The sequence below is a fragment of the Nicotiana sylvestris genome, chromosome 4 (assembly GCF_000393655.2).
Source record: "Nicotiana sylvestris chromosome 4, ASM39365v2, whole genome shotgun sequence".
Lineage (NCBI taxonomy): Eukaryota > Viridiplantae > Streptophyta > Magnoliopsida > Solanales > Solanaceae > Nicotiana > Nicotiana sylvestris.
In genome coordinates, this window is record NC_091060.1 from 140,183,941 (window position 1) to 140,208,773 (window position 24,833).

General features: G+C 37.2%; 2 protein-coding genes across 2 annotated transcripts; both read left to right on the forward strand.

Moving 5' to 3' along the window:
- The first annotated feature begins 3,555 nt into the window (after positions 1-3,555).
- Positions 3,556-5,077, forward strand: LOC138890243 (uncharacterized). The gene is made up of 3 exons (XM_070173613.1): positions 3,556-3,778; positions 3,963-4,142; positions 4,335-5,077. The coding sequence occupies exons 1-3, from the start codon at positions 3,556-3,558 to the stop codon at positions 5,075-5,077; spliced, it is 1,146 nt and encodes a 381-aa protein (XP_070029714.1).
- A 677-nt stretch (positions 5,078-5,754) lies between these two features.
- Positions 5,755-6,174, forward strand: LOC138890244 (uncharacterized). The gene has a single exon (XM_070173614.1). The coding sequence runs from the start codon at positions 5,755-5,757 to the stop codon at positions 6,172-6,174; it is 420 nt and encodes a 139-aa protein (XP_070029715.1).
- The last annotated feature ends 18,659 nt before the right edge of the window (positions 6,175-24,833 follow it).

The following is a 24,833-nucleotide window of genomic DNA, read 5'->3' on the forward strand; positions in this document are numbered from 1 at the left end:
TGTCATGATATTTAACAACATAAATTTAAAGAATATTTTTGTATTGGGAAAAAATAAGCTTATATATGGAATTCATTATAAGATGACACGTCATGACACGTGGACCAGACAAAGAAGGATAGGTGATGAAGAATAATCAAAGAGGCACGAGCTTCAATAGGCACGGGCAGATGTTCAGAGAAAAAGTACGGAAGATAGGCGCTCGAACCTCTTTATGATGGAAGGGAATAATCTGACAGTAAATAAGGTATAGATACGTACTATTGGGCATTAAATACGGAAAACGTTAAGGAATCTGTATTGAATCAAATATGATTAAATGTCATTAAATGCCATTAATTGACAACAATGGCTCAATTATGATAGAGACAAAACGTATTACTTAGAAATAGCTATAAAAGGAGAAGATTGATCATTTGTAAGGACACGAAATACTATTGGAATACATTAATTTACTTTGCATTCAGTTATTATTTCTCAATTATTCCTATTTCATCAGTAACCCGAGTTCTTCTAATATAAGCTTTGACCAAAGTCCTTATTTTTGGTTAAACAAATTGATTCTGTTGCCGGGAATCTGATAATCGTTTACTTTCTTAATCAATTCTTTCATCAAAAAACTTACCATGTCGAATAACAATGACAACAACCAACAAGATCCTTAACATCAGGAGAATGATGCGGGCGACAGGACCCTACTTCTCTCACCGCATGATTCACAAGGTCAGTCACGAGAAGGAACTCTAGACCGTTCTGAAACAAATAATGGGGTTGCAAATCAAAACGGATTCGAGGCAAATCAAAATGCTGGAGTTGCAAACGAACAAGCACTCGATGATGCCTTAAAAAATCTCATTGTTCAACAAGTCAGCAATGCTCTCCGAGCTTTTACCAGCCAATTGCTAGTTGCAACACCAACACCAACTCTAAACCAGAAAACTTTGGAAAACCCACGTTCTGGGCTCGTTAACACAGGCACTGGTGGAACTCCAAGCAAATCTCACGATGGTGAACCAGGTAACATAGTTAATTCTGATTTACAAAATTTAGTTCTAACCTTGCAGAAGCAGCTCAAGGAACAAAGCGATCGCATAAAGCAAATACCTGGAGTACCACCTGTAATCAAAGGAATAGACATGGATAAAACTCACAACAACCATGGAAGCCTAGTGCTGCTCCAGTGCCGATCCCGAAGAATTTTAAAATGCTTGACATTCCAAAGTATGATGGCACAACGGATCCACGAGACCACGTGACTACATTCACAACTGGTGTGAAAGGCAACGATTTAACCAAGCAAGAAATCAAATCGGTTTTGGTCAAGAAATTTGGTGAAACACTCACCAAGGGAGCGTTGACATGGTATTCTCTTTTACCCGAAAATTCTATAAATTCTTTTGCTGAGCTTGCAGATTCATTTATCAAAGCGCATTCGGGAGCTCAAAAAGTTGAAAAGAGAATGGAAGATATTTTCAAAATCAAGCAAGGAGATTTAGAGTTGCTTAGAGAGTTCCTGGATAGATTCCGGTATGAAAGAATGACGTTACCATGCGTACCTGATAACTAGGCAACTATGGCTTTCGCCAGTAATTTGAATGAGAAAAGCTCAGAAGAAACAAGACGACTCAAGGAAAGTTTGTGTGAATTCCCAACAACAACCTGGAATGTCATTTACAACAGATACAACACGAAGCTAAGGATAGAAAAAGATACTTTCTCCCGATCCCAAAAAGAGGAGAAAGTAAGTTCGAGACGAGCAGAAATCGAACAAAGGTCCGGTAAAAATAGATACAAACCATACATGGGCCCAGCAGGAAAAGACTCACGATCAAAGCAGGATAATTCAAGGTATGATCATAGATCGAGGAATAGAGAGTCGAGTTCATCATCAAGGTTTGGAAACGATTGAAACACAAGAGAGACACAAGATGATGATAGGAACTTGAAGGCAAGATTTGGCGGATACAATTTTAATGTTAGCACTTCAGAGTTAGTAGCCGTATTAAGAAGCATGGGTGACATAGTGCGATGGCCAAAAGAAATGAGATCAAATCCAAATAGACGTAATCCTGATCACTGATGCGAATTTCACAACGATCATGGTCATAAAACAGCAGATTGTAGATTGCTACAAGGGGAAGTCGACCATCTATTAAAGCAAGGGTATCTCACCGAATTATTTAGTGAAAAAGGTAAGCAAGCATACATGAAAAACAGGCAGGAGCCCCCTAAACCTCCTTCTCCCAAAAGGACCGTTAATGTTATAAGCTAGGGCGAAGAAATCAATGGCGTGACATATACAGCGGCCAATAAAGTTTCTAAAGTTATAATTACACACGGGAAGTGGGTCCGACATGTTCTGGAGGAAGAAAGTATAACATTTGATGATGCAGATGCGGATGGCGTGTTAACTCCACATAACGATACACCGGTAATATCTCTACTTGTACATGATACTAATGTGAAACGAGCTTTGATTGATCCAGGTAGTTCCGTAAATATTATTTTGCTAAGAGTACTAAACGAGATGCAAGTTGAAGATAAGCTAGTACCAAAGGCAAATACCTTGTCTGGATTTGACAATTCAAGCGTTGTGACAAAAGGTGAGGTAACACTTATCACATTCGTAGAAGGGGTTATCAAAGATACGAAATTTCAGGTGGTAGAAATGGAAATGGCTTACAATATGATTCTCGGGAGACTATAGATCCATGAGATGGATGTCGTTCCGTCTACCTTACATCAGGTTATTAAATTTCCATCATCATGGGGAATACGACAAATCCATGGGGATCAACCAACATCCAGGAGCATCAACTCTGTAGCAGATTCAAGTACGAAAAATGAAGAAAAATAGCAATTACAGAATTTAGTTGGGGATATCACGACACAAGCCTCAACTAAACAAGGGCGAACTGATATGGACTTAAGGCCTGATTCCATTCAAGAACTAGAAGAAGATGAAAATATCAAAATGATGATTGAAGAACTGGAGGCTGAAGAGTTATTTGCACAATGGTCTGAAAGGAAAGTCTACATCGGGGCCAACTTAAGCCACGATATGAAAGGTAAGTTGATTAAATTCTTAAAAACTAACGTGGATTGTTTTGCCTGGTCCCATTTTGATATGACAGGAATACCCCCGGAAGTAATGACTCACAAGTTAAATGAAGACCCATCGTATCCACCTATCAAACAAAAGAAGAGAAAGCAAAGACTTTCAAAAATCAGGTAATTCAAGATGAGATTCAAAAACTATTAAAAATTGGGTCTATCCGCGAGGTAACTTATCCTAATTGGTTAGCCAACACTGTAGTAGTATCGAAAAAGAATGGCAAATGGTAAGTTTGTGTAGATTACACCGGCCTTAACAAAGCATGTCCTAAAGATTCTTTTCCATTACCACATATAGATCAACTGATTGATGCTACTGCAGGACATAAATTGTTAAGTTTTTTAGATACGTATTCAGGGTACAATCAGATCAAAATGGATCCCCTATATGAAGAAAAAACTTCATTTATAACAGAGAGGGGGACTTACTGTTATAAAGTAATGCCCTTTGGTCTCAAAAATGCTGGTGCCACATATCAAAGATTGGTGACCAAAATGTTCCAAGAACATTTAGGAAAAACTATGGAAGTCTACATAGATGATATGTTTATCAAATCTCAACAATCAGGAGATCATATATCGCATTTGACTGATACATTTCAGATCTTACAAAAATTCAATACGAAGCTAAATCCCGAGAAATGTGCATTCGGCGTTTCATCAGGTAAGTTTTTGGGTTTTCTTGTTTCTAACCGTGGTATTGAAGTAAATCCCGCATAGATTAAAGCCATTGAAGAAATTCCTAACATGCTTACAAATACGAAAGAGGTGCAAAGACTAACGGGAATTGCAGCCTTGGGAAGATTTATTTTCGAAGTCATCAAAAAAATGTTTTAAATTCTTTTCAGCTCTTAAAAAGCAAGACCAGTTCGAATGGTCCGAAGAATGTCAACAAGCACTCAGAAACCTGAAGACATACCTGTCAAATCCACCGTTGCTCGCAAAACCAAAGGATGGGGAAAGATTTCTCATCTATCTGGCTATTTTAGAAGTAGCGGTAAGTGCTGTTTTAGTTCGTGAAGACCAAGGTAAAAAGTCTCCAATTTATTATGTTAGAAAATCATTATTAGATGCGGAGACGCGGTATCCTCAATTAGAAAATCTCGCACTTACACTAATCATGGCATCTAGAAAACTAAGGCCTTATTTTCAATGCCACCCTATTTCCGTAGTAACTGATTATCCATTGCGTAATATATTACATAAACATGAGTTATCAGGTAGGTTAGCCAAGTGGGCCACAAAATTGAGGGAATACAATATCACATACCAACCTAAAACCGCAATAAAATCTCAGGTGTTAGCTAATTTTTTGGCTGATTTTAGCCACGGTATACAACTAGAAGCTGAAAAGGAACTACAAGCGTTAAATGGATCTAATCCGGGAACTTGGATCTTATTTACTAATGGCTCATCTAATGTGAAGGGGTCAAGTTTAGGAATTGTTTTGGTACCACCTACGGGTGAAACCATTCGACAAACCATCAAATGCCATTCTATAACTAACAATGAGGCAGAGTATGAAGTTGTGATTGCAGGTTTAGAACTGGCACGAGAACTTGGCGTTGATCAGATTGTAATCAAAAAATATTCGCAGCTCGTAGTTAATCAAATGTTGGGGACTTATACAGCCAAGGAAGCACGAATACAGCAGTACTTAGAGAAGGTACGAGATTTGATTAGGCAATTCCAAACCTGGAAAGTTACGCAGATACCAAGCGATGAAAATGTCGAAGCAGATGCCCTAGCCAATCTCGCATCTGCGGCAGACGTGACGAGCAACGAAAATGCTTCCGTAATTCATTTGTTTCATTTAGTACTCGATCCAGACAAAAATGAGGTAAATTTTAATAACTTAACCTGGGATCGGAGGAACGAGATCGTTGCTTTTTTGCAGTATGGAACCGTCCCTGAAGACAAGAAAAGGGCTCACGCGCTTCGTAAAAAGGCTGCTAGGTATTGATTAAAGCAAGGAATCTTTATCGAAAAATGTCCAGTGGTCCTTTAGCGAGATGCCTCGAGCCTTATCAAATGGAATATGTAATGAGAGAAATACACGAGGGGCATTGTGGAAATCACGCGAGAGGAAGATCACTGGTAAGAACCATGATTAGAGCAGGCTATTATTGGCCTAAAATGGAAGAAGAAGCGGAAAATTTCGTGGCTAAATGTGATAAATGCCAAAGATAAGGTAATAACATGCATAGACCTGCGAAGTTGCTACATCCGGTCATTGCACCGTGGCATTTTATGAAATGGGGGATGGATATCGTGGGTCCACTACCACAAGCAAAAGGAAAGGTAAAAGTCTTGCATGTACTCACTGACTACTTTACTAAATAGGTAGAAGCAGGAGCATTTAAATAGGTGCGGGAAAAAGAAGTTAGAGACTTCATTTAGCAAAATATCATATGTCGATTCGGTGTACCAAAGGAAATCGTGTGTGATAATGGCCCGCAATTTATAGGCGCGCAAATCACAGAATTTTTTCAAAGTTGGCAGATCAAAAAATTACATCCACACCTTGCCATCCGGTGGGTAATGGACAAGCTGAATCAACAAATAAAGTCATTGTCAACAATTTGAAAAACGATTGGAAGAATCTAAAGGCAATTGGCCAGAATTGTTACCTAGTGTTTTATGGGCGCACTGCACGACAGCAAAACAAGTACGAGTGAAACACCATTCTCATTGGTATACGGAGCTGAAGCCTTAATTCTAGTTGAGATAGGGGAGCCAAGCACGAGATACACGCAAGCGTTAGAAGAATCCAATGAAGAAGAAATGCGCATAAACCTTGATTTACTTGAAGGAAAAAGGGAAGCTGCACTAATAAGAATGGCAGCACGAAAACAAGTCATGGAACGATACTACAATCGAAAAGCACGTCTAAGATACTTCAAGATTGGGGACTTCGTACTCAAGAAAGTTTTTCAATCCACGAAGGCGGCTAATGCGGGAAAATTAAGTCCAACCTGGGAAGGACCTTACAAGATTTATGGTATCGCGAGGAAAGGAGCATACGAGCTGGAAACAATGGATGGAAAGATATTACCTTGACATTAGAATGTCGTTCACCTGAAGAGATACTATTTCTAAGGAGTACCTACGGTCAGGTATCCTCATTTTAAAATTTTATTTTTGAATTGTTAAAATTTTACTAACGATTTTAGATGATAGGTAAAAAGCTAGCCCGTACTAAATGATGAATCACGACCTGCAAGGCACATGGAATAGATTAAAATTCTCGGTCTAGGGTTACAACTATTCTAATAGAAATTGAGACGGGTTAATCTTCATCTATAATCATATCTCCGAGTCCCGTATGTTTTATTCCTTTACAGGAAAAGGACCAAATAAGAGGAGTAATCAAGTGCTCGAGACTTCATACTTCAAAGCTCAAACACTTGGGGGACTATATAATATACATAGACATGTGTATGAAGAAGGCAAAGTTCAAGCCTGGAAAGTTTACTCATTGAATGAGTCAAGTGCAGAGCAAAGTTACGAGCTAAAGAAGCCAGAGAAAAACCTTATCATTGTTAGGTTAAAGGCAATGTAAAGAAGCCAGAGAAAAACCTTATCATAGTTAGGTTAAAGGCAATGTACTGAAACAGGTTATAAATAAAAATCTGGTGGTTTATTTTCTTTTTTGAAATATGTTGTAAGGAAAATAGTTACGAAAAAGTTATAGAAGTTATTTAAATACATGTAAGGTGTTATTTAAAACTTGAAAAAGTTCAAATAAAAACTTGTCAAAGTTATTTCAAAAAACATGTGTATTCCTATTTCTTTTGTCGTACATTAACACCATTATGAAGTTGAGACGTCTTCTTCATTAAGTGTCGAATATAAAAGGTCCCTCTTTTATAAAATTTATGATTGATTTAAACATTCATGAAGTTAAAAAAGCATTTTACAAAATAAAAGTGCAAATTATTGAATAAGTCTTTAAATATAAAGGTAAGACAGAAGTTCAAAAATAGCTACGAAAACTTCTTAACATTGAAAAGTTTAGACTAAGTATGAACTTAGTCATAAATTAAAGAGTTGCTTATACAAAACGCCCCGAAAAATGTCTGGGGACTTGATGTTTTCAACAAACCCTCAAATAGGACTAAGGGTTATAACCACATTCCACTAAAAAGAAAACAAACAGTCACATACCATAGACTTGTCACTGAGGAGCTGAAGAAGGAACCGAAGCAGGGACATCAGCAGCAGCAGGCTCAATTTCACTTAAAGGAATTGGAGCACTCACCGAACCCATATCATCTTCGATATTTTCAGAAGTTTCAGCCATGTGAGAGGGAAAGTCTTGGCTCTGTTGAGTCTTTTCAATGGTTTCTCTTATTTTAGCCAACTCAACTTCCAAGTTAAAATTCTCTTGGCTAACTTCCAGAAGGGTATCATGGCGAGTATTTAAAAACGCCCAACTCACTTCAATTGTGGTTTTGTCCTCAAGAATCTCGTAATCTTTCTCCCACTCAGCAATCTCACTTTTAAGCCTCTCATTCTCAACCAAGGCAGAATCATAAGAAGCTTGAAGAGAAGCATGTGAACTTTCTAAGGAACGAACCTTATCATAAAATTCCCGAAGGTTTTCTTGATTATGGGTCAGAGTTTGCACAAGTTCATCGGCATACGCTTCTTTCTCACTTAAGAGAGCCTTCAACTCTCTGATTTCTTCACTAGCCTTGGAGAGTTGCTCAGAAAAAGAAGTTGCGAGAAGATTCTTGACTTACCGGCTTGGTTTGAGGAAGCTTTTTCAACCGCCAATTCCGATGTTAAAGCCCTCAACCGATGCTCTAAGGTGCACTTGTTCTCTTCTAACGCTTCCATATCAATTTGAAGGATTTCATATTGTTCTCTCCAGTTATATGCTTCAACTTGATACTCATGTATTAATTGCTCCGTGTGTGAAACCCTCTTCATCATTTCTGTACCAACGAGGTTGATCTAAAAAAAAGAGGAAAAGGTAAATAACCTTAATAAAAAAGGAGTAGCAAATCATTAAAAAGGAATAACTTTAATGATGATTGTATTATGTCGTTCATCCAAGTTAAAGAGTTGTGGCTCTCAAGCTTGGCTCTTTCGATTGGACCAATTAGGGGTTTCAACCACACGTTAGCCCCACCTGACTTTCTCAAAAGATTACCATCGGCAGGGACCTCGATGATAACATGTTTCATGGCACCACTTCCACTCGAGGGACCAACCTCAGTTTGTTAAACAGTTGTAGGAGGAACTGTGGAAGGAGTCAAAACAGACTGGGGAGGAGCAGTAATGACAACAATCACGACTGGCAAAGAAGGTATCACAGGAGTGGTTATAGAAAAAGAAGCAAGGGGTGCTTCATCAGAAACTGTACCTAAACTTTCACTACCAAACCCGCGGGCAAAAATCTGTTCAGCAGAATCATGAACAGCATCGGGAGTACCATCATCAGAAATCACCAACGAGGCTTTAGCAGGTTCGGTAGGAGGAATAAAATGAGGGGGAGATGCTTCATCATCTGAAATAATTCGTCTTCTAGCCCGTGGCCTTTTTCAAAGAACCTCCCGTCTTGTCCTTCTTCCTCCTCAGAGTCTTGTTCAATAGTAGCTTTCCCTTTCAATGAGGAATCCAAAATTATCTCTTGGGCCCTATCCAAAGAAATTCTGGAAGCTGCGACGGCTTCAGCATTTATGCCTCGAATGGGGAATCCTGACAAAAAGAAGGATCAAAATAATTTCTGGTGGAAGCAATAAGTAAAATTAAAAAAACTCTTACCGTGAGTTTTCACTTTCCAACCAAATCGATGAGAGAGGTTTTTCCAAAACCTACCGTCCATTGGAGCAACACTTAATAACTTTCTTACCCAACCACGGAAGTTGAGAATTTCATCAACAACTCCCATGGTTGCTGAAAAAGAAAAAGGAAATTAAATGATGATCATCAAAATTGAGAAAAAGGTATGAGAAAGTTATTAAAAAGAAAACTCACGTGCAAAATTCCACTTCTCAGGAAAGGGAACATTTCTATCACCCACTAAACCAACAGTGGGGGCAGCAACAAACCTGGCGTACCAGCCACGGTCTCTATCATCTTCAGGACTGACTAGAACTCTTTTGCTCCTTGCCACTAGAGTAAAGACTCCTTGGCAAAAAAGAGTTTGGGAGAATAGAGATGGATTAAATGAAAAAATGTAAAAGGTATACCAGCCATGTTGGCCAAATGCCTCAAACAAGCAACAACCCTCCATACAATAAGGCTGATTTGTCCTAAACAAACGTCGAAAAAGCGACAGAACTCGAGGATATCAGGGTCAATAGCAGGTTTGAAACCCAACGTGAAAGGATATGTATAAACAAAAGAAAACCTAGTTAAATAAGAGGTGATTCTTTGGTTCGCATTGGGGATTATAATGGGGAAATCGTGGTTCCAATGGCAATCTCTACGTACTATAGAAATCAAACCTTCAGTGATCTGAGTCGGGTAGATGCCAGCACAATCTAATGAAGAGAGTTGGTTTCTGATGGATTCTCTATCATTGTAGAAGGATAGCTCCGCAGGAACAATTTCATCCACTAAAGGTTCACGAAGAGGTTCGGTGGGTTCTTTAATCCTAGATGAAGATCTTTGAGAAAGTGAACCCCTAGTTTTGGGAGGTGGAGTAGAACTCGATGAAGGAATAGAGGAGCCTCGTGATGAAGAAGACCCTAAACTACGAAGTCTCCCTCCTCTTCTACTTCTAATAGGAGCAAGAGAAAGGTTGTCAACAATGGGAACTCTCGGAGGGTTAGGGTTTGAAGAAGACATAGTAGTACGAGGAAGAAGAAAATTAGAATTAAATACTCTAAACTTTTGTAAAAAAAGACAAAGGTAAAAAGTTATATTTATAGTCAGAAGCAACCGTCAAAGGAAAATGCGCAATGATGGAAACGTCATAATGAGAATTGTCGCTTCATAATTGATGAAGCCGTAAAAAGCCTTAAAAGGCGCTGAAGGATTGCAGAGCCAACTAGGAGACACCACATGTCATGGACATTAAATAGAAGAGACTAGATAAAGCATCAGTTCTAGGGAAGAATTAATAGCGGCAAATATTCCCGCTTTAATGAGGTCTACTTCCCAAATATTCTATTGATGAAAAAATGGCAAGTGGGGGGACTATCTGTATTGGAAAAAATTAAGCTTATATATGGAATTCATTATAAGATGACACGTCATGATACGTGGACTAGTCAAAGAAGGATAGGTGATGAAGAATAATAAAAGAGGCACGAGCTTCAACAGGCACGGGTAGATGTTCAGAGAAAAAGCAAGGAAGATAGGCGCTTGAACCTCTTTATGATGGAAGGGAATGAATCTGATAGTAAATAAGGTATAGATATGTACTATTGGGCATATACGAAAAACATTAAGGAATCTGTATTGAATCAAATATGATTACTGATTGTAACATTACATTAAATGTCATTAAATACCATTAATTGACAATAATGGCTCAATTATGGTAGAGACAAAACGTATTACCTAGAAATAGCTATAAAAGGAGAAGACTGCTCATTTGTAAGGACACAAAATACTATTGGAATACATTGATTTACTTTGCATTCAGTTATTATTTCTCAATTATTCCTATTTCAATTTGATTATCAGTAACCCGAGTTCTTCTAATATAAGTTTTGACCAAAGTCCTTATTCTGGTTAAACAATTTTGATATATATCAAAAACTTTTTTAAAAAGTTTGAGTTCAGTTAAACATCATTGTATAAAATGAACTAATGAAAACAATGTCAAGAGAAACAACGAACATCTTTCTTGTTGGAGGAGGTTTTGCCTTTTTAGGTAAGAGTGTAATGTCGCCTACGGTAAGTTATCTGCTTTGGTTTGCTTTTTCTTTATGTGGGACGCGCGGAAGCTTAAATCAAAAGCATGTTTGCTCTATTTTTTCACAAATGAAAGAGTTCGTAATTGTTGATTGCAAGTCAGAAAAGCTATCATCTTCTTCTCTCTATAGACTCTTCAGTTTACTTTTTTTTTTTTTGATAAGAGACGAGATTATTATATATGCAGAAATTTAAGAAGTGTCATTACAGGCCGGGACAGATCTAAAAGATACAGTCCCTAATAAGCCTTTGCGAAAAGTAGAGAAAGCAAATAAAGGTAGTTCACTCTAGAAGTGGTCTTCATACTCAGCGTCAGTAGGTGAGTTACAGCTGCTCCCATACTGCGCCAGTGTGTGCGCCACTTGATTTTCTTCACGGTAGATATGCCTAACATCCGGATGGCCCAGTGCATCGAGCAGTAACCTGCAGTCATGTAATAAATTAACATTAGCTTTATTGTAGACTTTGTCATGTAATAGGGAGAGTAGTACCTGGCAGTCTGTTTCCACTATAATTATTGTTCAATTTTTTGTGAAAGCAAGTTTCAATCCTTTTAGGAAGGCAATAATTTCTCCATGGATTGGTGATGAGGCCACTATGTGGCTAGAGAATTCATCAATCCAGTTGCCGTCTGAATCTTTGATGATTCCTCCTGCTCCTCCGATGTTGCAATTTTTTTTGTGCACTATCTATATTGAATTTATAGACGTTTTGTGGTAGGATGTCCGTTTTATTGAAGTTTTTTAAAATATGATTTGTGAGGTGAAGATATTCCATTACGTATGTAAACACTCTATATGACTGTCAATTTGTGTCGAACAGTTATTGAAGTAGTTGTAGTTTTGGTTAAGCCATATATGCCAAAGGATTATTGGAGTTATAACTGCCACTGGGATTGTTGTGTAGTTTGATTGGTTGATGTTCAGTGTAAAGTTACAAGTCATTTTTATACAATCTTGTTCATTTGAGTTTGTTGTTGGGGTGATGTTGAAGTTGCAATCTCCCCATATGGCACTGTTCATAGGACATTGAAAAAATTAATGGTTTGTGTTTTCCTCTGTCCCACAGTGCTTGTAGTTATTAGAGTCAAGTATTTTCCTTTGGCTCAGGACAGCTGCAGTGGAGAGTCTCTGATGGACTAGCAGCCACAAAAAAGTTTTAAGCTTGTTGTGGCATGATACTTTCCAGATCCAGCAATGATTAAAGGGTTCTTGATTATGGTATGTTCCTGTGTGCCTAACAAAGAGGTTGTAGGCAAATTTTGTTGTGAAGTTCCCATCTTCTGTTTTTTCGAGAAGAATAAATCACTTATGTTGTCAGAGAAAGGGATGTATGATTGTGTTATAAGGTCAATAATTGTAGTTGGTAGATTGTATGATAGAGCTTGTAAGTTTTAATTTTTATTATTAATATAGTAGCTCAAGTTTGTATTGATATCTTCTTTAGTTAGGGATCCTTCTATTAATTCTCTTAGTGTGTGTCTGCCAACAATTCATCCGTCTTCCCAAACGCTTATATTCCATCCATTTCCCACATTGCAAGCTAGTCCTTGGAGAATAATAAATAAGCTTTTGCACTACTTTTTCAGATGTAAGAGTCGTTATTTTTATAATTGATTATATTCCTTCGTGAGTTGGTTAGGTATTTTTCCTTTATTACTTGAGCCCAGAGAGACTCAGGATTGGAAAGGTATCTCCATAGTAGGCTTGAGAGGAGTGCTACATTTTTTCCCTTTGCTTTGTATAGCCCAAGACCTCCTTCTTGCTTAGACGATGTTAGTTTGTCCCAACTGATATGATAGATTTTCCTGTGATCTCCGGTAGATCCTCATAGGAAGTTTCTCTGGATGCGGTCAATATTATTTTTAGTCTTAGCTGGAAGGAGATTCAGTTGCAAAGAATGGGTGGGGATGGCTGATAGAGTTGATTCTATAAAGGTTAATCTCCCAGATAATGTTAAGAGTTTGGCCTTCCAATCTTTTAGTCTAGTATTCATCCAGTCAAGTATGAATTAATAGTCCAAGCTTTTTAATTGTAGATTTATAATTGGGAAGCCTAGGTATTTTCGCACATTATTTTTTTTATCTTAATGTTTAGTGTGATAGCTAGGTCTGTTTGGGTGGTGGATGGCACATTTGAGGAAAAGAGTACTTTTGACTTTGAAAAATTAATTCTCTAGCCAGATCGGCGCGATATGAAGTTGAATATGTTTATGATAGAAGTTGCACTAGTATTGTCCTCTTCTGAGAAGAAAATAAGGTCGTCCTCAAATAGAGAGGTGTGAAATTTTGGGACCATTCTGGCTTATTTTGATGGGTTTTCAGTTTAAGACATCTACCTCATAATCAATGTATCTTGTTAGAGATTTCATGGAGATGATGAAGAGGTACAAAGAAAGTGGATCACCTTGTCGAATGCCTCTTGAAGGCTCAAAGAAATCTGTAGGTTTGCCATTTGCAATGATTGATATTGTTGTGATAGATATGCAATTCATGATGAGTGTTATTAGGTCTTGTGAAAAATTTAGTGCATGTAATGAGCTCCTAACGAATGACCATTCAAGTCTGTCAAAAACCTTTTCAAGATCAATCTTGAGCATCATCTTCCCAGTTTTCCCAGTGCAGTTCCTGAAAGAGTCCATTGCTTCTTGGATAATTATTGCATTATCAATTGCTCTCCTGCCTGGAATAAAGCTGCACTAGTTAGGACTAATAATTTTATTGAGAAAAGGGCGCATACGGTTTACAATGATCTTTGTAATAGTTTTGTAGATGGTGTTATATAGACTAATGGGTCTATATTGAAATATATATTGTGGGTGCTTAACTTAAGGAATAAACATTACAAAAGTCCTGTTTATTTCCTCCGAAATTGCTAAAGTAGTAAAAGCCTTTTGCATGTATCAATGATAGTTGAGTTTGTGTCAGAACAATATTTCTGAAAGAAAAATGGGTGAATGCGACCGGGGCCTGGTGCCTTTAATGGTTTAAATGATTTTATAGCATTATGGATTTTGGAAACTGAGAGAGGTGTAGTAAGAGTTTCTTTATCTTGATCTGATATATAGTAGGCTTGGATTGGGTGCAAGGATCTTCGGACAAGAGTCTAATTCAGTTGTGTAGATAATTTTAAAGTGCCCTATAATAATATCATTTATTACTTGAGGGTCAAAAGTCCAATTACTCATTGTGTTATTAAGCCCTAGTATCCTATTTTTTCTGCTTCTTTGGATAGCAGATATATATAAAAAATTGTGTTGGCATCGCCATTATTTAGCCACTGAACTCTTGATTTTAATTTTTAAAAATCGTGTTCGTTTTGAAGGATTATGTTATATTCTTGTATTAGATTATATTCTAGGTTTTGGTGAAATTGGGTTTTATTGTGGGGTTGCATATTTTGGAGCCCCATAATTCGTGGTAGCAGTGTTCTCTTTATCTTAAAAATATTCCTAAAGGTAGATCTATTCCATTCTTCCACGTGTTCAGTAAAAGAGCAAATGGCAGTTGCATAGTTTCAACTATTCTTCCAATATTGTTTTACTATATTTGGAAAACATGGGTGACTAAACCACTTTATTTCAAAGCGAAAAACGTGTGTTGATTTATTAATAGTTTTAGTCAGATTTAGTAAAAGTGGACAGTGATCCGAATGTGTACGTGGCAAGTGTGTGATAGTAGCATCTGGGAACATTCCCACCCATTCTGTGTTGCCAAGGAAACGGTCTAACCTTTCAAAGATTTGCTGCTGCCTTTTGTTTCCTTTTATTTGTCCATGTAAACGGTGATCCCACAAACTCCAAATCAATCATAACAATAGTATCTAGGTAGTTTAAAAAGCAGTACTTTTGTTGCTATTTATGGGCCTTCCTCCAAACTTTTCGGAGGCAGTGGTGATTTCAATTAAGATTTCGCATAATAGCCACGAGTATGTGTTGTTTTTTGCAACTATTTGCAGATTATTCCACAATATTTTTTTGTTTACTAAAAAGGTGATGGCATAAACGAGCAACAATAGCCAAGGTTTTGAGGTGCTACTAACCTGGATGTTTGCATGGATCTCTTGGTCAGTGACTGCTATTTGGTCCATTTCCAATTGATCGTGCTTCCACATTAGTACTTCTCCACCTGAGAATCCATCTGCGCTAATTTCAAACAAGTCAATGAAACCAATAAATTCCATGAGCTCATAGTGGCTTTGCATGCGTGTCTCAATGAGGCAGATAATTGACGGGTTGTTTCAGTCTACAATGCCTTTGAAGTTCCACTGGAATTCCTAGTTGTTGCAGCTCTTGCAGTTCCAAAGGAGGATCTTCATTTTTGATTCATTGGTTATGCGTGAGCTCCCACCGGGGCCAGTGACATGCGCAGATGTGCAAGTAATGGGTGATTCTCCCCATTGTTCGCTAGCAATGGCAAGTCTTCCTCCGTCAATGTTGGAAGAATCAACGCTGCTTATTTGTGAATGATCGAGTAAGGGTATGTGCGTACATTCAGTGCTATTCTGAGTATATTCTTTGGAAATGTAAAGAAAAATCATTTTTCTCTATTTTCTTGGAGTGTTGTCGACAGTGACTCCCTCAGTGTGATGTGTTGCAGCATTTGGTCCAGGATGCTTGGTGCTTGAACTTCTAGGTTCAGTAGAATGATGACATTCTCTGCCGGGTTCAAGGGGGACAATGGTTCCACTGGTGTTGCAGCCTCCTCTATGTCCAGATTCTCCGGCAAGCGTCCTTCATTTCCGGTGATGAGAGCAACCAGCTATTTTGTGGGGGTGTATGGTCATGTGGTATCTCCTGAACTTGTTGGACCTCCTGTACCTGATAAATCTCATGTACCTGCACTGGTTGGTAGTTGCAATGTGTCTGTGGTGGTTGTTACAGTACTGCGTTCAGGTGGTTCACCATCTCCATTGCTGCTATTTCATGATTGTGCATTGTTTCCATGCTAACTCCTGTATCTAGGCCCCATTCCTGATGGAGTTGCTCTCTAGGAAGAACTAGACGTGCTGACGAAGGCCTTCTACATCCGGCCATGGAGTTGGTGGTGGATGTTGCATGAGTGTTATTACTGTTGGCTGCTGGTTCATGGCCATAGGGACTGAGATTGGGACCAATGTTGTTTGGAAATAGTAGTTGGTTGTTTGAGTGTGGTAGTGTTGGTTAAGACTGTTAAAAACCAAATCGAAACCGTTAACCGACCCGACCCGATGCCTTATTGGCTTAATTGTATTGGATTATCGGGGTAATAATGGTGAACGGATTGAGATTTATAATTAACGGCTTAACGGTTTGAGGGCGAATTATTCAATTTTCTTATCGGGTAAACTTTTAACTCGCTAAATTTTTTTATATTTACACTTATACTTTTATCAATGATTCTTGTATGTACTAGATTGGACGATGACTCTTCAAAAATACTGTTAGAATAACAAGACAGTCTTTTGAATTTGAATCCGACATTAGTCTGAAAGCATCGACATATCATCTTACTATGCTTAGAATTTAGACACTGGATGATATTATTCCCAGCATACTACCTATTGAATTTGAACATTTTTTAAACCAATACGGTCGTAAATGCGTGCAAAATTGTAACATAGAATGATATAGTTGTCTAATGTCAGTACCTAATTCTTAATGGTAATCGTCTTTGGCTTCTCATGAATTATGAGTGGACATGAATTGAATTTCTCTCCGGGCCATAATATCACCTTGTAGATAACAATGCTAATGTTGATTGTTCAAAAACTAACATTTGGCCGTTTATATTACAACAAAAAAATAATTATCTTATTATCATCACATTTGCACCATAAAATCTCCATTATAAATTTTTCAAATTACAATAAAGGAAGAAGAAACATCTTTTAAAATTTAATATAATCACATTAGAATGTGCTAATATGCAGTAGCTTTTAGAATTACTATCAAACTAAAAGTGGCAAGTCCCGTGTAACATTTTAATTGAAAGTATTGAGTGAATTAAACTTCATGCTTATATTAAAGGATTTATTGATTGTTCAAAAAAATTCTATTTGATTTAGCTGATAAACTACCCGATATTCGCCTGATAATCGTTAATCCGATATCAATCCGCCCATTGTCTTATTGGATGGCTAGCGGATTACTATATTTATAATCTGATAACCGATAAGCCAAATTTTTGAGCATAATTATCTGCCCGATCCGTCCGATAAGAACCCCTAGTGTTGGTAGGGGATGTAGTGGTCGTTGTCTCTATTGTGGCGTGGGTAGTGGTGGCCTCGCTGGTGGTGATAGTCATTCAGTGGTTATACTGGCGATATATTTTCAGAGATGGAGTTTTTTGGGTAGGTGATTGTGTTGGAGTTTTTGGTAGAGATGGGTGTTATGGAAGTGACCGGTTGGGTGGTGTTTTGGTGTTTGTTTTGTGGGGGTGAGGCGAGAGATGTTGAGTAATAGGGCGGGTGATCGGATTTTTTAGGGGTAGTGGCAGCGTAGGTAGTAGGGTGGGAGTAGGTTTCATAATGGGTAATGATTTCATGCATGGTAGGTTCCATAGGAGTAGTTTCCACGGCGGTGTTCCTATTTTCATTACTGTGTGTTATTTTATTTTGCCAAAATTTGGTATTCTGCTCCGGTGACTAAAGAGTTGCATGTGTTTCCTTGTTTTGTCTATTTTGGGATGTTGTTGTTAGTGATTTTGTGTGTGCAATAGTTTTCTTTTTGTAAAAGGGTTTTTTGTTTTTGGTATAGGTGGGGGCAGTTAGTTTGTGAAGCCGTAAATAGAAAGGGGTGATTCGTTTGTTCTTGGTGATGTATGACAGCTGTCGGATCTGAATTGACTGGTTTCGAGTTTTTTTTGTTTAGGTAGTTTGTTTTTAAGGACCCGTTTGACCATAAATTTTACCAAAATAAATTTGGTAATGTATGACCCATTTGTTGAGGTACTTAGGATAGAGAATTGGTTCTGATGGTTGTAGTTACCTTTTAGAGACATTGTAGTTAATTGACTCTTTTTTTTCTTGGTCTCCAAGTTCGTTGTAGGCGTAGGTATAGAGAAGCTAGTGGTAAAGATTGTAGGAGTCCTTTCTGTGTGTCCTTTTGGGGAGTTTTTTTCTCTTTTCCTTTTTCGTTTTCTTTTAATTTTTCTTCTATTTTTTTACCATGATGTTCTCCTTGATTTTTTCCTTCTTGTTTTTATTTTTTATTTTTTTCCGATTCTAATTTTTTTTTCCGTTTCATTTTTTTCATTTTTAGAATATTCTTTTTCTGTTTTTTGTGAAGTAGGAGTTGTAGTTGAGTACCTTTTGTGAGTGTAGGAGACCGTCTTCCATTGTTCATTTGACGTGGTTGCTGTAGATTTTTTCTCAGGCCTTATTGGATTCTTGTTATGGCATTGGTAGAGGTTGTGTCCCACGCATTCGCATATTGTATACAGTGGGTTTGTGTTTTCATAGTGAATATCTTGTAAATATTTTTCGATCATGACATTTTATGGTAGAGATTTTTCTAGTTGCGCGAGGATACACAAGCGTGCGTGACGCCCCTTGTCGTATTTGTTGTACAGATGTCAATCTTTAGAACATCTCCAATCATTTGCCCAATTATTTTTAGTATTTCTAGGTCGTAGTACTCAGTGGTAGTACTCAGTGAGCCAATAAACCAAGGTCCATTGTTTATGGCCAAATGATAGAGTTCATGAGATGTAAATTGGATTTGGTAGTAGTCATTTCCTAAATAAATAAGGTTCAAGGGCTGTGTTGACTTTTATTTTTTTTGGAGTTTTATGCGTAGTAGGTTGTAACCCATACGCTTTCCCAGTAGTTTGATGATTAAGGATTGTTTTCAGGGCTCGTATAATCTGGTTTTATCTTCTATTGTGATGGGTATGAAATTTGGGTGGTTAGTTCTGTTGTCTTTTTCCTGTTCTAGTGAAAAAGTTTGATTTTGGATAACTGTATCTTTATAGCTTACCTCTGCCTCCATATGTGTGCCAGAATTTTTGGGTCTGTGCGTGCCGTGAAAGCATATCTTCTTTCTTCTTGGGTTAGAGTGCTTTCTTCCATTGGTTGGCTTTTGGGGCTGTAGGAAGGTAGGTGCTTGCAGTGTGCGTGTCTTGTTGATGGCTTGATTGATTGATTGTGCCTTCTCTCACTAGTAAGGCAGAGAAAAATAGTACTATTCTTTGCAGGTCTTGACTCTTCAATTTGCTTAATTGGGCTTTTGTTTGCTGTTTTGATAAAATTTCTCCGGGAGAAATTCAAAAATAACCAGATTTATAAGTCGTTCAAAAATAGCTCAGTTTTAAAAGTAATCGGAATTTAGTCATTTTTTATGTAAAAATAAATCTGAGTGAAAACATTGTTCAAAACTCAAAAAATACACCAGTATATTATACTGGAGTTTCAGCATAAGTATGCTTGAACTCCAGCATATTATACTAGAGTTTTAGGATAGGTATGCTGGAACTCCAGCATATTATGCTGGAGTTCCAGCAAGTATAATATTATACTGGAGTCAACAAAGTATACCGGTCCAGCATAATATGCCGGAGTTTATACACAGGTGCACCGAACTCCAGTATATTATGTTGGACCGGTCTCTGTTACAGCAAAATAATGGCTATTTTTCATTGACTTCGTAAACGCTGACTATTTTTGAATGACCAATCCGAAAACTGGCTATACTATGCTATTTTTACAATTTCTCCGTATAAATCTTTTCTTCTAAATTCTTACTTACGATAGTGAGCTTCTAATAATAATATTGTTAAACCGTAATCTCTTCTATTATATATATATATATATATATATATGCGCTTTTATTATTATTATTATTATTATTATTATTATTATTATTATTATTATTATATGTTTTCATTTTTGTCTATATATATAGTTTTACGAGCACCACTCACTTGAGCAAATCTAACCCTTTGATTCACTGTGATTCTCATTACTTATTTCCATATCTCCTTGTTTTTATTTTTGCGAGAATGCAACCTAAGCTCAGAACAAAATTAAATTAGCTAGAGATAGAAATTGCAAACTAGCGAATTTGGAGCGCCCTTCTCTCAAATTCCTTCCTTTGATGATCCAAATTAAAAAGCAATTCAATTGTCAATGGAGTATATAGGAAAGTTGTTTTATCCAACCTTAAGATTGTTGTTAATCATCATCATGTCGTGTTTACTTGAAAAGGGAAAGATAATAATGGCATGCTCTATATAGTTATTTTTGGGTCTTTATCTTTATGCAAACGGAAAAGGGCCAGAACTAACCCTGAACTATAGTTTCAGGGTTAAAAATACCATCCGTCCACCTTTTGGGCCTTTGGTATCCCTAACGTTATTTTCTTGGCCTATACATGCCACTCCAACTAACGGTTCCTCATTTAAAAAAAGAAAGGTTAAATACAAATTACGTGGCAAATTCTCATTGGCTTATTTTAAAACAAAAGACCCATGTCCATACCCAATCTGTTAAACCCGAACCGGCCCAAAATAACCCACCCGCTCCGACTCATTAACAAATAAAATACGGATTTCAGCCCTCTTCTTCACTAACGTTTATTCTACTTAACCCTCTCTCATGTTTAGGCGATTTAACAATCCAGAAAATGTCTGCACTTTATAGAGGTTGAAGCATAAAATATTCGTTAAAGTTGAAGCACTGAAGTTAAAATACAAGATTTTCTCTCATTCAAGTAAGATTCTACTGCTTTTGTGAATAAAATATGTTTAGGGTTTTGTTGAATCTGTCAACTTTTGTTGCTTCTGAAGTTTTAGGAATATTCACTTGTTTTTTCGATGCTTTGATGCCTTTGTTTAGTCAATTTCACATTGCATGTGGTCCGGATTGGTTTTTTGCTGTCCGAAATTTATGGTTTAAGGGAATGGTCTCCGATTTCTTTATTCTTCTGTGGTCCCAATTTGAATATTTTATGTTATTTAGCAGTTTGTTGGTTGCATGTGATCCATACATATTTTATGTTTCTGGTAGGGTTTAGGGAATTGATTTCTTCTATATTTATTCGTATGGGGTCTGTTTTTTAGGGTCAATAAAGAATGTTAGTTTTCCTTTTATTTTTCTATTTTTATATGTCCGATGGGTCCCTTTATCTTATTATTGTATGGCTTGTATATGACTTTTTTTGTAGAATGCTTGAGAAGATAGACTTGATTTGGGTCTTGAAGCCTCATATGATTTACATTAAAAACCTGAATCATGTGTTGCAAGGATATGATGTGGATATGCTGTCTTATATTGATATTTGTGCTGAATACACTGAAGTCCTTAAGTTAAGAGAGGTGAAACAGATTTTAGTCACAGGGTCTTCAGGTAGATACTATGTGGTTGAGGGTAATGAGGGCATTAGAAAATTAATATCTATACTATCTGCCAAGTTCAATGTGGTTCAGGTATTTGCTGTACATGAAGGTGAAGAACAAGTAATAGCTCCTAACATTATTCAGTATAATGAACAAAATATTGACACATTAGAGGTTGGTACTGATTGTGACTCCTCTGATGAAGAGGGTGCTAGTGAAACTGATTCTAGTGACAATGATAGTGAGCAGTTGGAACTTTTCATGAAGGAAATGACTAAAGAAGTCACTGAAAAACTAGAAAAATACAAAGAACTAGAAAAGGGAATGAGTTTTAAAAGCTTGGTTGACGCTAAAAGAGTTGTGGGATTTTATGCAGTTGCTAGTAGCAAGGGCCTTAAAGTAAAGAAGAGTGACACTACTAGGGTGAGATATAAATATGACATAGGATGTCCTTTTGTGTGCCATATATCTTTGGATCAAAAAGATCAGGGATTTAAAATCAAGACCTTAAACTTGGAACATAACTGTGACCCAGCTTATAAAAATAGAAGAGCTACTGCCAATACTTTAGCACACTATTTCAAGAACAAGGTTCAAAATAATCCAAAGTACAAAGTGAAAGACATGAGAGTGGATCTGGAGGAACCATTCAAACTTAATGTTAGTTATTCCACAATGAAGAAGGTTAAAAGACTTGTGTTAGAGAAATTAGAGGGTAGCTACATTGTTGATTATAACATATTAGAGGCTTATGCTCAAGAGTTGAGGGATAGCAATCCTGGATCTGATGTGGTGATAAACATATCCAAAGATGCTTTGGAACAAGGAAAAAGGAAATTTCTAAGAATGTATATTTGCTTCCATGCTTTGAAAAATGGTTGGAAAGGAGGATTGAGACCTTTAATAGGTATGGATGGCACTTTTCTAAAAGGAAAGTGTAAGGAAATATTACTTGTTGATATGACACAAGATTCAGTGAAACACTTTTATCCCCTAGCTTGGGCAGTAGTTGATAAAGAAACTGGTAGGACTTGGAAGTGGTTTCTAGAGTTGCTAAGAAGTTCCTTGGATTTGCAAGAGGGTGAAGGAGTGACATTTATGTCCGATATAGTGATTATAGAGCTATATAGTGATTATAGAGCTATTGCTGCAGAATGTGAAGTTGACTTTAATGGAGACTTTGGATATGAAGTGATTGAAGGTCCAGACAAGCATGTAGTGAACCTAGAATTGAAGAGATGTACATGCAGGGCATGTGACTTAACTGGAATACCATGCCCTCATGCATTAAAGCTTTACTCCATAAAAAGCTTGATCCTTTTAGTGAGGCGCATTGGTGGTATTCCAAAGAAGCCTACATGATGGTGTATATGCATAAGATACAACCTGTTAGAGGTGATAAATTCTGAAAAGTTAAGCCAAAACATGCTATGGATCCACCAGATGTGCATAAAATGATTGGTAGACCAAAGGTCAAGAGAACAAGAGAAAAGGATAAGGCTAGGAAGAGAGAGGGGTTATGGTCTACTTCAAGGAAAGGACTTCTTATTTCATGTGGGTACTGCAGTGAACCTGGTCACAATATCAGAACTTGTCCATTGGTATTCTTTTAAACCTTACTGAAATGAGTTTGTAGTTCAACAATTTTAGTTCCATAGTAAACACATGTTTTATGTCTTGTAGGTCCAAGGAGAATGTTCTCAAACAGTGGAAGATGTGCCCTTGACAACACCTCAAGACAGTCAGAATTCAGATTTTGCCTTTATGACTACTCCTAGATACAATGTTTCTTTGAGTGAACCACCAGCTCAACTACCCAGTCAAGCAAACAAATCTGCTCAACAAACCAGTCAAGCAAAGAAATCTGCTCAACAGACCAGTCAAGCAAATAAACCTATTCAACACAAACATGATGCAACTAAGAAGACAAGTAAACAAGCTGTTACACCTTCTAACATGACAGTAGATGAAGATAATATTGATGATGCTACTGGAGATGGAGATGATGATGAAGATCCGGATTTGAGGCCAGTGGTGATATCTGAAGCTTGGACTATGCTTCAACAAAGAAAGTTGCACCAAAAACCTACCGGTACCAGGAAGATTAGTTTCAAGGGAGATGGAACTGGTATAAATTTGCCTACTAATTTGCCCTATTCACCCAAAAAGGTGACTTGGAAAGGCAAAGCAGCTGTGACTTCTAACCAATTGATAGCCGAAAAGGAAGCAAGAGTTGACAAGCTAAAGGCTAAGAGGGCCAAAACTGCCTCTAAGTAGCAACCACTTCATTTAGATCCTTGAATGTTTTGTAATGACTGATTCAAACTTAAACCTTTTTTTGTTATTTTGTGGTGAATCAGTTATGAATGGTGCTGTATTGATTCACCCCAAAATATTTTTTGATGGGCTTAATTTGTGGTGAAACAATGTAACAGCATGTTGTTTGGCTTAAATGCACTCTAGTTTATTGGCTAAAGAGAGCGTATATTTCAGTAGAATTGATTTTAAATGCACTCTAGTTTACATTGGCACAGATGATATCATTGTGTCTTGAATCTTTATGTTTGGATCCCAGTGATCCATTCTTGTTTGGATAATACTTCAGATGTGCCCATCTGATGGTTGAACTGATAACTTGATTTTAGATTCTAGTACTGGCCCTACTGCACAAAGGCTTCTGCACTTGAAGTCTCTATTTTAGAATATGCTTGAGATCACTTCCTGTGCACTTGAAACATTTAGTTTGCTGAAGCTCTAACAAATGTTTCAAATGTTTCTTTTATAAAATTTCTAACAAATACACACATCTGCTGAAGCTCTTCTGCATATAGTCACAAACCTATAGCAAATTAAACTTGCAAATTATACTTATCCATGAGGACTTGATATCTTAGTGTATCACAAACCAATAACAGATGATCCAAAAAAAAGAAAAAGAAAGAGAGATTATAATGGACAATAGTCGAATTTGCTTGGTTGAACACAACAAGAATTACTTCAAAAACTGCATATTTGTTCGTTGACAAACAAAAAATTAAGCCCAGTTGGGTACATTGCAACTTCAACTTCAACACTTTATTCATTGCAACCAAGCCATTAACATAATACAACAAAAGAAAAATGCAACTACAACTTCAACACATGGTCTTCACGGCTACAACACAGACAAAAAACGCCCATGACAACAACATAAATTTTTTCCATCGTTTCAAATTTGAATCCAAGTTCGACACTTTCTTCTCCAAGCAAGACACTTTCTTCAAATCTGAAGCATTACTACCTAAGAATTCATCCAGGGTCTTCCTTCAAATTGTTCCTTTCTTTACGAATGACATTCAATGAAATCTTTTGAGTGTGGATAAACATTGACACATGGGCCTGAAGTTCTTCATCGCGCCATTCCCAATAACGACAAGCAATGTCTTCAGGACAAGAACATTTGAAGAATCTACGACCATCATTCATAGGTGTCGTAGCAGTAAACTGGTTAGCAGTCAATCCGCAAAAACAAGTGCGGGACTGACCTGATTCA